Source organism: Arachis ipaensis, chromosome B7, assembly GCF_059453495.1.
Source record: "Arachis ipaensis isolate K30076 ecotype BB chromosome B7, ASM5945349v1, whole genome shotgun sequence".
Classification (NCBI taxonomy): Eukaryota; Viridiplantae; Streptophyta; class Magnoliopsida; order Fabales; family Fabaceae; genus Arachis; species Arachis ipaensis.
In genome coordinates, this window is record NC_142442.1 from 36,639,685 (window position 1) to 36,657,419 (window position 17,735).

General features: G+C 36.3%; 1 protein-coding gene across 1 annotated transcript; it reads left to right on the forward strand.

Annotated features, from left to right (window-relative positions):
* Positions 1–4,816: 4,816 nt before the first annotated feature.
* LOC107607115 (uncharacterized) lies at positions 4,817–5,530 on the forward strand. The gene is made up of 3 exons (XM_016309097.1): positions 4,817–5,239; positions 5,322–5,369; positions 5,507–5,530. Exons 1-3 carry the CDS (start codon positions 4,817–4,819, stop codon positions 5,528–5,530), a joined length of 495 nt encoding a protein of 164 aa, XP_016164583.1.
* The last annotated feature ends 12,205 nt before the right edge of the window (positions 5,531–17,735 follow it).

A 17,735-nucleotide genomic window follows, 5' to 3' on the forward strand; every position in this document is an offset into this window, starting at 1 on the left:
CAAGCTTTGGTGAGGTTCGCTCCAGGATATGAGCTCCCAAAATTGATTTTCGTAATGTGATCCAGGATCTCATATCTTATCTTTGCACCCATCTTCTAGTTGATCACTGAAGAGAGAACTTTTGCGTGGTCTAGAATTCAGAATAAACTCCCGTTGCAAGTATAGCTCCTAAACCAACAAAAGTCCTTTCTTACAAACATTTTGGTTGTCACAAGTAACGAACCCCTAAATAAATTGATAACCGAAGTATTTAAACCTCGGGTCGTCTTCTCAAGGAACTGCAGGGAAGTATGTTCTTATTATTGGTTATGAAGATTGTAAATTGGGGTTTTGAAAGTAAGGAACTAGTATGTTAAATGACAGGTAAAATAAATAAATAACTGTAAAATAAACTTTTGGCAAGGTATGAGAAATTAGAAGTTCTATCCTAGTTATCCTTATCAATGATGATGAAGATTGAATCTTTATTCCACTTAGTTAGCCTTTACTTAAAGTAAAGAAAGGTCAAGTGACTAATTATGTTAATCTTCAAATTCTAGTTAATCCCTAAGGAAAGATTGGGATTATTGAAGTTCAGTTCAATTAGCAAAGATAACAACTATCGATCATGTTGAGTTCGATAACTCCTGAGTTACTGATTTCTTAACCAAAACCAAAGGGGAAAAGTAAATCTACCGGAATAAAAATGTCTTCAGATGGGAAGCAACAGTAACATAAATAAAAGAGAGCAATAATAAACTGAAATACCTCAAATAACATTAATTCAAAGAACAATCTGTAACATAGAAGAATTCATAAACTAAATTGAGAAGATAAATAAAAAGGAATGTTGAACCTGATAAAAAGAGATAATCCTGAAAGCAAAAGAAATCCTAATTCTAAATCCTAAAAGAGAGAGGAGAGAACCTCTTTCTCCCAAAACTACATCTAATTCATCAATACTAACTAATTGGAGACTCTCCTTGAACGGATGCATTCCCCCACTTCATAACCTCTGATCTATGCCTTCTGGACATGGATTTGGGCCAAAAAGGGCTTCAGAAATTGCTGGGAGCATTTTCTGTAATTTCTGGTGCGTGGCCTCTGTCACGCGTCCGCGTGGGTCACACGGTCGCATCAATTAGAGTTTTCCTTGTCACGCGGTCGTTTCAATAATGCGTCCGCATCATATGCGTTTCGCTCAAGGCGCGCGATCGCATCAATCACGCGGTCGCGTCACTGCTATTTCGTGCTGGCATGCGGCCGCGTCGTCCATGCGATCGCGTCACTGCCAGTTTCTTCAGAAACTCTGTTTTATGCTTTCCTTCCAATTTTTTATGTTTCCTTTCCATCCTTTAAGTCATTCCTGCCTTAGAAGATCTGAAACTACTCAACACACGAATCACGGCATCGAATGATAATAAAGGGAAATTAAAATAATTACTTTTAAAGCATAGGAAACATGTTTTTCACATTCATCACATAATAAGGAAGGAAAAGTAAAACCATGCAATTTATATGAATAAGTGAGTGAAGGATTGAATAAATCACTTAAATTAGGCACAAAGTATATCATAAAATATGGGTTTATCAATCGCCTTGATTCCATCCAGTGACAAGAAAGCTGAATTCTCAAGAAAGCACCAAACTACCTTCCTAGACCCATTTAAATGAGCACGACACCAATCCAAGCTCTTCAATTCTAAGCTTCCAACCATAATGAGCCTAGACTTATAACGCCAACCACTAAGCATCCTCCTCTTTCGCTTAATTCCACAAAGCGCCCTAAGTTGGCCATCCGTCTCAAGCAAACCATACTCAAGTGGGATAATAAAGCTGAGAGTTAGAAGTTTTACCCACTCAATTGAAAGATTAGATGACAACCTAGGTGGAGGAGTTCCTAAAGGTCTTGACAAAGCACGCTCCACTCCCATCCATCCTCTTCTAGAGGTTTCCACCACTTGGTAAGATTTTTCAAGCTTTGCCTCTCGCCAAGCTTCTATCTCTTCCCCCATCACTTTTATCATAAATAGGAGGGTTAGTGAAGTCTACCTCATTATCAATTCTAAGCATAGTGGGGAAAGACTCTTCAAGCTCGTGAGGGTCATATGTTGATGCGGAATCATCATATATAGGGGGACTTGTTGCTTGGGACACTTCTTCCAATTCTTCATTCACAAATTGCCTTGAAAGTTGCACATCCTCCTCAACATTGCTTTCTTATTCACTGGAAGAAGGCTCAATAAGATCATCAAGGGGATTGATCAATGTGGACAAAAAATCACTAATGATAGAATCCACTTCTTGATCAAATTCCTTTGACTCTCTATCTACTTCCTCAACATCACTCTCCTCTTATTGTACTTGCTGTTTTAACTCCTCCTCCTCTCCATGGAGCTTCAAGTTCACTCCCTCGCCAAGCTCTTTGATTGCTTCTCCACATTCTATAATGGGAGTGCCTTGATCGCATAGGCTTAGACAGGATGAGACCATGTTACTAATGGTTTCTACCATGATAGCCATTTTTGCTCTTAACTCCACAAATTTCTTTTCATCCTCCTCTTGTTGCCTTAAGATATGAGATTCAAGATCTCTCAATTCCATCATGGAGGCTTCATCGGGAGATGATGGTGAAAGAGAGGGTTCATTGTTTGAGGGAAGATTGTTGTAATTTGAAGGTGGTTCATATTGGTGAAATTCTTGAGGTGGTGCATATGGAATTTGTGGTCCATGGGAGTATTGGTATTGGAAAGGTGGTGGTTCTAGATGCGGTTCATATGGTGGTTGGTATGGTGGGTATTGGTTAGGGTCATATGGAGGTAAATGGTGGTAGAAGGCTTGTGAGTGAGGTGGTTCAAAATTATGTTGAGGGGGGAAATCATATTCATATGATGATTGTGGTTGACAATCACAATAAGGATCATCACACACATTGGATTGGTAGGCATTAGGATTAGGATTATACCCATAAGAGTTTGGAGGAGGTTGTTGCCGAGAAGGTCGTCCATAAACTTTGGGGCTCCTCCCACCTTTGATTTCCAAATCCTTGATGCACATCCTCATTGAAGCTTCCATTTCCTACAACATAGTTTGAACTACACTCATAGCTAAATGGATGAGAATTCATGGTGATAAGAGAAGACAAGAACAAAACTAATAAGAAACAAAGAAAACAAAATCCTACAACTAGCAAAAGCCAACAAACAAACCAAAAACCAAGCTATTCACAATATATACAATAGCCAATAACATAGCACCATTGCATTCCCCAGCAACGGCGCCATTAATTTGATAGCAAGAATCGTTGTCGGTAAGGAATTTCACAAAATATTTACATTGCAAGTATAACTCCAAACCAACAAACAACTCTCACATCAAATTATATTTTTGGTTTTGTCACAAATAAAAACCCCAATAAGAATTTACCGAAGTATTTAGACTCCGGATCGTCTCACGAGAAATTACAATGAAGTGGTCAATTATTGGCTATGAAGGGGCAAAGGGGTTTTGTTTATAAAAGGGCAAGAAAAGTAAATGGCAAGAAAAGTGAATCAAACAAGCAATTAAAGAGAGCAAGTACTAAAGAGAGACATTCATGGCAAGGATTGAGATCATAGGCTTTCCATCCTAGTCACTAGTAACAATAATTAACAAGAATCTATCTTACTTCGTTATCTCAAACATTGGAAGAAGGTGTAAGTTATCTTCCATGAGAGAAAGTCAAACAAGACTAGCTAATCTCATTCCAAATGTCCCAATCAACTCACTAATTAATTTAGCAAGAGATTAGAGTCAATGGAAATAATATTAACTAACAACTCTAGATCACCAATCCATATTGGGTATTAATGACTCAAGATTACCTAATTACTCTTTTCAAGCCTAGAATGCTCAAAGTCTACTCTAAAGCCCAACCAAGCATTTTGTCAAACACTTGGTGGGTAGAAATGAAAAGCATGGTAAAAGTATAAGAACAATAAAATCTTTCAACCACCAATTGCAAGAAAAGTAAATTCACAACTCAAGTCAACAATTAAAGAACATCTAACATTAAATTGCATTAAAAATAACTCAAATCCAACATGAGTTCATCATCACAAAAGAGATATAAAAGAGAAATTAACATGAAAACTAAGAGAATCAAGTAGTAAGAACAGGAAATCATAAATGACATAAGATGGAAACATGAAGTTAAACCTAGATCTAAGATGAGAATGTCCTAGGAACCCTAATTCTAGAGAGAAGAGAGAGCTTCTCTCTCTAGAAACTAACCTACATGATGCTAATCCTACAACTAATTTCTCCTCCCTTGCTTGGACTTCAATTCTGCATGAAATACACTCAGAAACAAGTTGGAATTGGGCCTGGTGAGCTCAGAAATTTCCCCCAGCGTTTTGCCTTTAAGTGAGTCACGTGTTGATATCGGCGCGTACAGGCCATGTGCGCGTGCGCGTCGATTGGCTATTTCTTCATCCGCGCGGATGCGTCATATACGCGTGCGTGTCCCTATGCGAAATCAATTTTGCACGCGCGCGCTTTGTACGCGTGCACGCCCATCGATGCAGTCTCAATTCTTGTTTCCTCATGTATTCTCCACTTTGTATGCTTCTTCCCTCATTTCTTCCATTCAATACTTGTTATGAACCTGAAATTACTCAACAAACATATCAAGGCATCGAATGAAATTAAGGTGAATTAAAATCACCAATTTAAGGGCCTAAAAAGCATGTTTTTACATTTAAGTATAAATTAAGGGAGAATTACAAAACCATGCTATTTCATTGAATAAATATGGGAAAAGGTGAATAAATCCCCTAAAATAAGCACAAGATAAACCATGAAATTGGGGTTTATCATAAGGCGGGGTCATTATTCAGTTGATCGAAGAGTGAACACACTGCCATTAAGGCGAGATGCATTATATAATATCATTGGGGAGGGTGGAGATAGAAATTGCATATGGGAGTTAAGAATGAGTTTGAATGCATTTGCAACTTTATGTGAATTGCTACAAATTCAAGGTGGATTAGACAAAGATGGTCATCTTGGCATAGGCGAGCAAGTAGCTACTTTCTTAATCATATTAGCTCACCATACCAAAAATCGCAGCGTACAAGTCAGGTTCTATAGGTCTGGTGAAACTATTAGTAGGTATTTTCACAAGGCATTGTGCTCGGTTTTGCGTGTCCAAAGTATCTTATTTGCAAAAGCAAACCCTGTACTGGAAGATCGTATAGATCCTAGATGGAAATGGTTCAAGGTAGGTCGTGTATGTTGCTCCAATTTTTATTGGTCAAGTTTACTCTGCGTGTAATAACTGTTTTTTTTTTTACACTTGATAGGATTGTCTAGGAGCATTAGATGGAATTCTACATAGAATTTTGCATTATGTATGTTAGGTTCCTGCACTTAAGTTATTTATCAGGGAATGTGTGCAACTTTGCACTTAGTATTTGCGCAAAACTGCAAAATTCTATTAAATTATGCATTATCTATGTTAATCTTCTGCACTTAATCTATTTATCAGGTGAATATTAATTGTATTGTGTAATATTGTCTCAAAAATTTATGCACTTCTGCAGATTTGGAATCACGTCTTGCTTACAACTTGTGTTTTCTTAATCATGTGTTGATGTTTATAACCTGAATTCTTAATTTCTGCACTTACATAATTGTGCAAATCATACAAGATATAACTCCAAATACTATTAGGAAAAAAAAGAAACAGAACAAACCAAAGTAAACATAAAAAAATAACTTTTCTTGAATTTTCAATTCATATAATTTCATTACACAAGCAGGACCCAGCAATCAATTGTTTATTTGCTAAAGCTAAAGCAAGTTTACTCTTATGCTATTGTTTGTCATGATTCATTGTAAAGATACAAAGCCAAATATCACGAAAAAAAAACAAAAAAAATACAACTCTCAAAATCTATTAATATTCCCAATAGCCATCATAAGATACTAGCACTTTGACTTCTCCTCTTGTAGTTTTATTCCTTGATATTTTCTTTCTTTGTTTGCTCCTTATGCATTGTTGAAGTCATGCTTATTTGAAATGGGATAAATGTAATACAATAAATTGAACAGTTCACAACTAAAGAATCCAATAACAAAAGATGAAGATAAAGTTCACTCCTCTTTAGTACTTTATAAAGATAAAGCAATTTCTTTACTAATAGTATGATGAATTCACTTAAGCCTTTACTCAATATTTCCAACTTGGATTACGAAATAAATTAAAATAGGTTTCAACAATGTCCAAAGTGTGATGATGATCTCTTCTTTAAGATGAGGCAGAAACTGAGATCACAGCATTGAGGTCAGCAAGGCACTCAGTTGGAAGGGCAAGGAAGAAATTCATGAGAGAATCATCAATTGGATCAATTTTTGCCACACCAACCAGCCTGCAATTCCCCTCTTCATCCAATCTCTTCCATTTTCCACTTTTTATGTCACCTTTTGATTCTTCAGATCTCAAGGATGTCTTCACCATTAGTGGTGGAGCCTTGTAGATACTCCCAATAGAAAACAAGAACTTGGCATTGAATTCAAATCAACCTAGCTTATTACAAAGATGATTGTAAGAATTTAAGCTCAATTCCCACAATTGATGTAAGAATCACTTTGCCATATATATAAAATTCTAGAGTTCAAAGATTGCAATCTCCTATGAAATTAAATTGGTTACCTTGCCAGATTCTCGATTAATGGTTCCTTGGAATACTTCTGGGACTGTATCAATCTTCAAGAATGGGGTAGTGGCAAGGATCACACTCACGTATATATAAAATAAGAATTATATGCTTAAACAAGTCCTATGCGTGGTGAGGTTAATTAATTTTAAACATTATTTGTAATGAACTTCAGCTAATCATAGAAAAATCTTATTATATTTTGTGGTATCCACTCTAAATGGGTCATACAAGATGCAATAGCATTTCAAGTTTTCAATCCTTATCAGGATAATTTTATATCCATTACACTTTGAGAAGCAATGAGAAATTATTAATTTTGTCACTAATTCACTTTCATGGCACCAAAAACTCATCATATGCTCTGTAAAAAATAACAAAGAAATATTAATATGAATATAGAGAAAGAGAGTGGCACCTCTGGAGTATTTTGACGGTAATGAATAAAACCAGATATCAACACACGACACTCTCCATTGATGAGCAATACTCTGTGAGCAACACTGACTAAATGGACCTGCAAATAATGACCCAACAACTGAGAAGAAGAAGGAGGAGAAGAATGAGAAGAGGAAGAAGAAGAAGGAGGAGAAGAAGAATAAAAATCGCACAGAGATTCACCTTGAAGAAGAAGAACCACACAAAGATGCGCCCAGAAAAGATCCACCCAACGGCAAAGAATGAGGAGGCTAGAAGAGAGATTTTTGGGGGTATGGGTGAGGGAGGAGAAACCCTCGAAGGAATTTGCAAGTTCATGAAGTAGTTTTTTCTTTTTAATTATTTGATTTTTATTTTAAATTATAGGAGAAAATGGTCTTTTACTAATTATGTAGTGTCTTGTTCTTTAAAACAAACACAATATTAGATACTCTTCTAATGTCATGTCTATTATATCCAAACACCATACACAAATACAAATATTTTATGTCTATGTCTCAAGTGTCTATGTCTCAATGTCTATGTCTTAATAAATACACAAACCAAACGCAGCCTGACATTTCAGAGAGGCTACATCCAAAAGAATGTGTCGGGTTGGCAAATTATAACTGACAATGTGATATCACAGTCAGTTGGACAGGCATGCATCATATGCATTTATGTGATATTGTTTGGGTGTGTATATTGTACATTTGTACTTGGTTTGCCTATGTGAATAATTCTGGTTAACTGCTACTTGCTATACTTGATGTAATTGCTCTTGATTGTATTTGAACTGCATTACTTGTGGTTGTGACTGTTAGTTCGGATTATGGTGGTTGGAGTGTGATTTGATTTTGTGTTGGGCCGAAGGCTGTAATTTGGTTATGTTTGGGACAGAGGCCATGATTGGATGGGTCAGTGTAAATTTGATGAAATTACTTCTTTGGTGCATGTAGTGAAAGGTTAAGAGATATTGTGTTTAATTGGAGTTTTTATAAATTCAAATAGGAACTCGAATTTTTGGTAATTAACTAATGATTTTCAAAAAGGGTTTGGATGATTAACAATTGATTTTCAAAAAGATTTATAAGACGAGCAATGATCACTGTAATTGAAAAATAGTTTTCTTTTGAATATCCTCTTATGACAATTCTTGAATATCCTCTTATGACAATTTTCTTTTGAATATCCTCTTATGACAGTTTTCTTTTGAATATCCTCTTATGACAATCCTTTCGAGAACGATGTTCTCACCCCTACAGAATTTCCTTTTTTAGGAAATAGACGGAGAAGCTTGTGAAGAGATCTTTATGTTTTTGCTTATATGATATTGCTGTACGAGCATATTTATTATTTTTTCCTCGCCCTTGTTATTATTGTATTTTGTAAGAGGCATAGGGGTTTTAATGATATGTATGTATGTATATTTGCAAGCTATTCGTATAAGGAGTTTTGTGTGTGTGTGTGTGTGTGTGTGTGTGTGTGTGTATATATAAGGATTGTGATTGATTTTAGTTACATATGCAAGTTTGATTGAAATAAAAAGTAATTTCGGTTTTTAAAAGAAAACAGCGATACGGTTTTGAGTTATTAAATATATATGAAAGTCGTCATAATACTTCTCTCTATCAGAGTGGCGCAGCCAGAAGCGTGACATTCTGGTAGTAAGGGTGTTACAGATATCTTTACTTTCTTGCAATTTATTTTCTTGTCCACGCTCTTCAAACCCCTTATTCTCATAACCGATACCTTACTGCAATTCCTTTTAAGACACGACCCGAGATCTAATTCTCTCGGTTTTTATTGGTTTGCATTCGTGACAAACAAAATTAAACTTTGATTTGATCATTTGTTGGATTAGAGTTATACTTGCAACGCAATTCTTTTTGAAAATTTCTGAACCAACGAATGACTCGCATCAGGGACCGGATTGGAAGTTCACTCGATCTTTGGGTGCCTCTTGGGTGGAACCCTTCCCCAATTCAGCAACAATCATCTCAAGTTGACAAATCTTCTTTGTTTCTATACCCTTTATAGAGTCTTTCATTCTCCTTTTAACTCCTAGTACCTTCCTCCCAATTTGTCCCTTTCTAGCTAGTTTTTTGAAGGACTGTATCTTCCTCACTCCTTATTCATCAGTGGCTGAAGAGCGGATAAATTTCAGTCAAGAATTACCAAAAAGGGTTTCTCATATTAACGTCGCAAAGTATAGTCTCAACCGACGAGATTTTCGCTAGTCAAAGTTAAAATGTGTGCCAAAAATAAAATCAATAACCGGGAGTAGAATCTCGAGTCATTTTTCCTAGGAGTTGACACAAGATGCACATTATTAGTTAGGATTTTCTGGAGATTTTCGAAGTTGAGAACAATAAAAATAAATAACTAGAAATTAGAGCAATAGATAACTAGCAAGAGTTGATAATTAATCAATATAATAGGTCTTGGTTAGGGGCGAGAATTGGAATTTATATCCTCATTGACTTTCCCAAGTGTGATGGTAAAGGCTCATTGCTTTCACTTAGTTATTCTCTAACAATTGAAAGAAAGTCAAGTGAACACAATTAACCTTTGCTCACATGTCCTAATCACTTCATAGAGAAGGACTCGAGTTGGTGAGGTTCAGGCTAATTAGCAATCGTCAATTACCAATCAACACTTAAGTATAACAATTCAAGTGGCTCCAATTACTCAACCCCAAACCAAGCAAGGAAATCTACTCCATGATCATGGATTACATTTCCTCAAACACTTGGTGGGTAAAGATAAAAGACATGATAAAAGCGAGAAAATAACTCAATTCAAATTACCACTAACAATAATGAACAACAACAAAACAAGCAATAACAATGGTTATGCGAATAACTCAATGCATTAACAAAATTCAAGAGTAACAAGATCCAAACATGAATTCAAGTAACCAAATTGGAAAGAGTACTAAAGGAATTTAAAGAAGAAAACTATAAGAAAAATGACTAAAAGTAAAGGTAGCAATAGTTTCTCTCAAGATCCGATTGAGAATCAACTAAAAACCCAAAACCCTAGAGAGAAGTAAGAGTTCCTCTCTCCAGAATTTCAAAAACTAATTGAAAAAAAAACTAAAGTGAAAGTGTAGGTGTGTCTATCCCAGCTCTATTCCAAGCGTATTGTCTTCATTTTTGGGCTTGAAACTGGGCCAAAATCATCCCAGAAATCGCCCCCAGCGTACTCCCTTTATTGCAGCACGTGACCCTTGTCACGCATACGCGTACGCATCATGGAACTTTGTACAAGGTCACGTGTATGCTTCAGCCATGCGTACGCATCGGTGGACGAGACTCCTGGTCACACGCACGCTTCAGCCACGCGTACGCGTCGAGACCAGCTTCTCAAATCTTCCATTTCTTGTGTTCCTTCCACTTTAACATGCTTTCTCTTCATCCTTCATGCCATTCCATCCGTATAACCCTGAGATCACTCAACAAACGCATCATGACATCAAATATGGTAATACGAGAGGATTAAAAATTAGTAATTTAAAGGCCTAGAAAGCGTATTTTCAATCATAGCACAACATTCGGAAAGGAACTTAAAAGCATACAAATTATATGGATAAGTGTGAGTAAAGTTGATAAAAGCCACTCGATTCGATCCAAAATAAGTCATAAAATAGTGGTTCATCAAATCTCCCCACACTTAAACGTTAGCATGTCCTCATACTAAGCTCAAGAAAACCATAAGAGTGAAGGGAAAATGGTAGGACTTATGCAATGCAACTTATCTATATGAATGCAACTACATGCTAAATGCTTCTACCTACTTGGTTAAAAGTAAATCAACCTCCAAGAATATATGAACAAGTAGGGCTGAAATAGTATGATGATTAAAGAATTACACTAATTCAAATCATAAAATGAAGTACAAATAGACTTGCAAGAAGAAAGTTCGTGAAAGCCGGGAATAAAGAATTGAGCATCGAACCCTCACTGGAAGTGTATACACTCTAATCACTCTAGTATTTGAGGGTCGATTCTCTCGGTTCTCTACTAATCCTGCTTTCTAAGGCTTGCTCTGCTTCTACCAATCAACAAAAATTTAATGCATGAGTACACATATCAAGAGGTCTTTTCAAGGGTTGTAATGGGGTTAGGGTTAAGGTAGGAATATATTTGGTTAAGTGGACTAAAATCTGAATCCTTGATTAATCTAAACTTTCCACCTAACCTAAGACACTCCATGTAATTAACATGCAAAACCTATCTACCCATTGAGTATCTTTTCACAAATTCATGCACCTCGATATTTTTTAGTACAAATTATATGCATTGTTATCATTACTTACCTTGAGGCATTTTGTGCCCTTTTCATTGCTTTCTCTCTCTCTTTTTTTTTGATATGGTAGAGAATATATATATATATATATATATATATACACATGGAGTTAATGCATATGATTAAAGTGTTGGATACATGAACAAGTGCCCAAACTATTTCCACATTGTCATCTAAGAATATATAATACACAATTCCCAAACCAAATGTTCCCAAACCCAGTTTTCCCACACTTAAATCATGTACACTCTCACTAGTCTAAGCTAACCAAAGATTCAAATTAAGGACATTTATTATTTTTCGCTTAGAGTTAGTGATGTGCTAAAATAAAAAATAAATGGAATAACTAGGCTCAACATTGGTTTGCAAAGGATGTTGAAAGGGTAAGGCCATATGGGTATGTAAGCTTAATGAAACAAAGGCCTCAATCACATAAGTGTATTCATACATCAAACAATGGAAATATAGAATCAAGCAAGACAAAGATCACAATCTTAGAGAGAACAACACACACAAAAACAAAATATTAGTTGATAAGATGAAACCAATCAAATAGGTTAAAAAATCTCACTAGGTTTGTGTGTTCGAGCTCTAAAATCATGTTCCATATTAAATTTCTTCAAGCAAGTTCAACAAAAATTTTAATTCAAATTATTGAAATGCCCTAAAACAGTTTCCTGAAAAGAAAATCATCACTTCAACCAAGTAGTCCTAACAGGAAAGAAATGGTAGAATATGTACAAACTCTAACTATAATGCAGTGCAACAACTAACTACAAAACGAAATTTAAGACATAGGTGTTGGAGAAGAGAGTTGTTACCTTCAGAAGTCAACTACTGACCTCCCCACACTTAAAGCTTGGCACGGTCCTCCGTGCCATCAGTGATGAGCAACGCGGGGTTAGAATCGTCACTTCCACTATCCATTTCTTGATTGCTTTCCATGCTATGATCGGAAGTACACTCTGGAGTGTCTGGCTCCTCCGTAGGTGGGTTAATAGAACCAATGAGTTTCTTCAAGTAGTTGTAGCGGCGTTTGTTGCGTCGCTCAATCTGCTCAATTCCCCGGCCTTGCCGGTCTACCTTCTCAGTAAGCTCGATCAACAATTGGTAGGCGGACTGTTGTGGTGCATGTGGCGCTGTCGAAGTTGCCAGAATATCTGAGTGTGAAGCCATATCCAAGCTCGTGGGTACCATTGGAGGTCTAATATATTTTCCATTCGGGACAATTTTGTCGTCCCTTGGAATCATGGTCTTGACATCCGTAGCCTCATAGGAAACCCCAGCCATAGACACCAAGTTCGTAACCAAAGCGGGAAAAGGGAGGTTGTCCACTGTTTGAACTTGACCCATAGCTTGTCGGATGAGTCGAGGAATGTTGAGAGGTTTCTCCATTAGGATACACCAAACAAGAATGGCCATATCTGCAGTAACGGTGGACTCATGAGTGCTTGGCAATACTGACGGAGGAAAAATATCGGTAAAGAATTTCTCAAAATAACTTCGTTGCAAGTATAGATCTAAACCGACAATTAAACCTCAATCAACGTTTAATTAGGTTGTCACAAGTACAAACCCTAATAAAAATAAACTGAAGTATTCAAACCTCGGGTTGTTTCTCAAAGAATTGTAGGGAAGTGTACTTATTATTGGTTTTAGAAAAGTATATTTTTGGAGTTTTTGAATTAAGAGACAAGAACGTAAAATAGCAAGAAAATAAAGTAATAACTAAGAAAGCTCTTAGCAAGGAAAGAGAATTAGAAGTCCTATCCTTATTATCATTGTCGATTGTGATGGTAAATGTAAATTGACTTCACTTAGTTAACCTCCAACCAATGAAGGAAAGTCAAGTGCATACAATCAACTTGAGTTCACAAGTCCTAGTCAACTCATAGGGAGAGACTAGATTTAGTGAATTTCAAGCTAACCGGCAATCTTCAATTACCAATCAACAAAAGAATTTTGATAACTCAAGAGTCTCTAATTATTCAATCCAAGTTAAGAGCATAAAAATTTAATTTAAATCCAACCAAGCATTTCATCAAACACTTGGAAAGTACAAAATAAAGGCATAGAAAATTAATAAGAGAATGTAAAATCTAAGACTAACCAATGCACAGAATCAATAACCAACAATTAAAGAAGAAGTAATAAATATGAAATACCTCAAATTGCGTTAAAAGACGTTGCATCTAATAAGAGTTCATAAATTAAATTGGAAAAATAAAGAAATCAATAAGAGAATATAAACTAAGATGCTAGAATAATAAAAGGTAGAAGAGAAACTAAATTAAAGCGAGATAAAATTCTGAATTTGAGAAGACATAAAACTAAAAGAAACCCTAAACCTAGAGAGAGGAGAGAGCCTCTCTCTCTAGAATTCTACATCTAAGACCTAAAGTGTATGAATGAAGTGTGAATGAATGATTGATTCATCCCACTCTACAGCCTCTAATCTTCATTTTCGGGCTTGAAACTAGGCCAAAGGCAGCCCAAAAATCGCCCCCAGTATTTTCTCGTAACTAAGGCACGTGACGCTTGTCATGCGTACGCATCATTTGTCTGCTGCACCGGTCACGTGTATGCGTCATCTATGCATGCGCGTCGAGGCCAGCTTCTCAAAACTTCAATTTCTTGTGTTCCTTCCACTTTTTCATGCTTCCTTTCCATCCTCTAAGCCATTCCTGCCTTATAAAACCTGAAATCACTTAATGCACATATCACAGCATCGAATGGTAATAAAGAATGATTAAAAATTAGCAATTTTAAGGCCAAAGAAACATGTTTTCAATCATAGCAAAAATTTAGAAGGATTTATAAAACCATGCAATTTATATGAATAAGTATAAGAACAGTTGATAAAATCCACTCAATTCAATACAAAATAAACCGTAAAATAGTGGTTTATTAATCTCTCCATACTTAAACATTAGCATGTCCTCATGCTAAGTTCAAGAGAAGCTATAAAGGGGGTGAAGAGGAATTGTAGGATTTATGAAATGCAACCTATCTATATGAATGTAACTACATGCTAAATGCTTCTACCTACTTGGTTAAAAGTAAATCAATCTTCCAAGAACAAATATGAACTAAATTCCACTAATTCAAATCTCGAAATGAAGTACAAATAGACTTGCAAGAAGAAAGCTCGTGAAAGCTGGAAACAAAGAATCGAGCATCGAACCCTCACAAGAAGTGTATACACTCTAATCACTCAAGTGTTTAAGGGTCGATTCTCTCAATTCTCTACTAATCTTGCTTTCTAAGGCTTTCTCTTCTTCTACTAATCAACATAAATTTAATGCACGACTACACATATCAAGAGGTCTTTTCAGGGGCTGTAATGGGGTTAGGGTCAAGGTAGGAATGTATTTGGTTAAGTGGACTAAAATCTGAATCCTTGATTAACCTAAACTTCCCACCTAACTTAAAACAATCTATGTAATCAAAATACAAGATCTAACTACCCATTAACTATCTTTTGCCACATATTCATGCATCCTAAGTTTGAGTACAGTACATATGCATTGCTACCACCATTTACTTTGGGGCATTTTGTCCCCTTTTTATTATTGTCTTTTTCTCTTTTTTTTCTTTTATTTTTCATTTTTCTTTTCTTTTTATTTTTCTTATTTTTCTCAATGCATATGATTAAGGTATTGAATGCAAGAATATGTGCTCAACTATCTTTTTCACATTTTCACAAAAATACACAATACCCAATTCCTAAACCAAATGTTGCCAAACTCAATTTTCCCATACTTAATTCATGTGCACTCTCACTAGTCTAAGCTAACCAATGATTTAAATTAAGGACATTTATTATTTTCCGCTTAGAGTTAATGATGTGCTAAAATAAAGAATAAATGGGGTAAAATAGGCTCAACTTTGGTTTGCAAAGGATGATTAAAGGGTAAGGCCATATGGATATGTGAGCTATAGTGAAACAAATGCCTCAATCATATGAGTGCATGCATACATCAAATAATGGAAATATAGAATCAAGCAAGACAAAGATCACAATTTTAGAGAGAACAACACACACCAAAACAAAATATTGGTTGATAAGATGCAACCAATCAAATAGGCTCAAAAATCTTACTGGGTTTGTGTGTTCGAGCTCTAAAACCATGTTCCAAAATAAATTTCTTCAAGCAAGTTCAAAAATTTTTAATTCAAATTAGTGAAATGCCTAAATAGTTTCTTAGAAAAGAAATTATTACTTCATCCATGTAATGGTAAAATGTGCACAAATTCTAAGTACCATGCAATCTATCATGCAATGCAACAACTCACTAACAAAGAAAATTAAGAATTGATGTTGAAATAAAGTAGTTACCTATAGAAGTCGGTCTCGACCTCCCCACACTTAAAGATTGCACCATCCTCGGTGCTACAAAGATGAGCAAGTGGACGGGTTGCTACAACTAATGCGCTTTCTCAAAGGATTGTGCGGAGGGACTTGTTCATCTCCCCATTTAGAAGTTTTCCATTTTTCTTCTTGGTGACCAGCCTAAAAGGAGAGAAAAAGGAAGAAGAATAGCCCAGAAATAAAGCAATTAGAATATAGGTGGGGGCTAATGTCGAATAAAAGTGGGGTTCTCACTACATGGTAGCTACAAAATGTAAGTGAGAAAACAATATAAGCAAATGGCATATCAACAAACACTTGATGCAAGAGTAAAGTGTAAGCATAAGTAGATGAAAAGAATACCTGGAAGCATCAAGTTCAGATAGGAAAAGGTGGGTCATGAAAGACAATATGAGCTCATATCAATGCACAAGGAATACAAGTGTCATAAAAGATTAAGCATTGACCTATAAATATCATCACCCAACGATATGAAACAAGTTACGAAGCACCAAAACAATGCAAAAAATTCAACAGTTGAATAGAAAAATGCAACACCAATGAAAAAAATAGCAAACTTAGAAAAGAAAATAAGAACAAGTATAAAGTTAAAATGCAATCAATAAAAGTATGCGAATGCAATAAGCAAAAGAGAATGAAAGAATGATAAAAATGAGAAGGGAAACTTTGAAAAGAGAGAAGAGAGAAAAGAAATAGGGGGGGGGAAGAAGAAAGGAAGAAAGAAAGAAGAAGTAGGAAAGAAGTTAAGAAAGAAGAGAGAAGAGAGAAATGGGGAAGGGAACAGGGCCGGGATGCGACGCGGACGCGTTACTCATGCGCACGCATGGGATGCAAAAGAAGAAACTGACGCGTACATGTCCTTCACGCATACGCGTGGATTGTAGAAAAGAGGAGATCACGCATAAGCATCGGTCACGCGTATGCGTTATTAGTGTTCGTGCTAGACGCACAAAGCTGGCAGCATTCCATTACAACTCTCTGGTTTATGTACTAGCGATGGCAGCATTATCATATGACACGTGCGCGTCGTCCAAGCTTACACGTCAGTGGCCCAAAATGCAAATGACACGTACGTGTCAGCGAAGCGCAAGCGTGGGTTGGGTTGTGCGCCTAGCACCCCACCCGCATGGTTCCAACGCAACTTTCTGGTTTATGTACCAGAGGTTGCAGCACTCAATATGACACGTGCGCGTCGGCCATGCGCACGCGTGAGACCCATTTTTTTTCCAGATCAAAGGTAAACATGCATATGTGAAAAGTAACACAGACACATAATGAAACAAAAATAAGTAAAAAAATAAATAAAAGAAATTATAGAAAAGGAAGATCATACCATAGTGGGTTGTCTCCCACCTAGCACTTTTATTTATTTTCCTTAAGTTGGACATTTGATGGGGTCCTTGCTAGGGTGGCTTATGCTTGAACTCTTCCTTGAATCCCACCAATGTTTGCACTCCTAATAGCCTCTGGGATCCCAAACTAGGCGTATCAAGCTTCCAAGTAAATGTGAACAAGTGACAAGGCACCAAGATTGATGATGGTTGAGGTGTATGGTGGGGTCCAAAACCTTGTTTGTCATCACCCCTTCTTCTTGATCTTCATGCTTCCTGATGAGTCCATATTTTCCAATATATTTTAGCTTGATTTAGATGGATTTCATCATATAAACCCACATTTATTCACCTAAATAGCATGCTTTTGTGTTTTCTCTCTAGATTCTGCCTAAATGTGAAAACATGCTATTTTGGGCTTAAATTGAGCAATTTAATCCCACTTTTATCCCATTCGATGCCGTGATATGTTTGTGGAGTGATTTCAGGTCCTAGATGCAAGAATGGTTTGGTAGAAGTGGAAAAAAGCATGCAAAAAGGGAGAAAACATGAAGAAAACAAAGGAGAAACACACAGCCATGTGTAAGTACGCACAAGCACCTGTGCGTACACACAAGAAGGAGATCA

Coding starts and splice junctions, on each gene's coding strand:
- LOC107607115 (XM_016309097.1), top strand. CDS start 4,817: ATGAAATTGGGGTTTATCATAAGGCGGGGTCATTATTCAGTTGATCGA. Junction 5,240..5,321: donor CTAGATGGAAATGGTTCAAG/GTAGGTCGTGTA, acceptor TACACTTGATAG/GATTGTCTAGGAGCATTAGA. Junction 5,370..5,506: donor TACATAGAATTTTGCATTAT/GTATGTTAGGTT, acceptor TCTATTTATCAG/GTGAATATTAATTGTATTGT.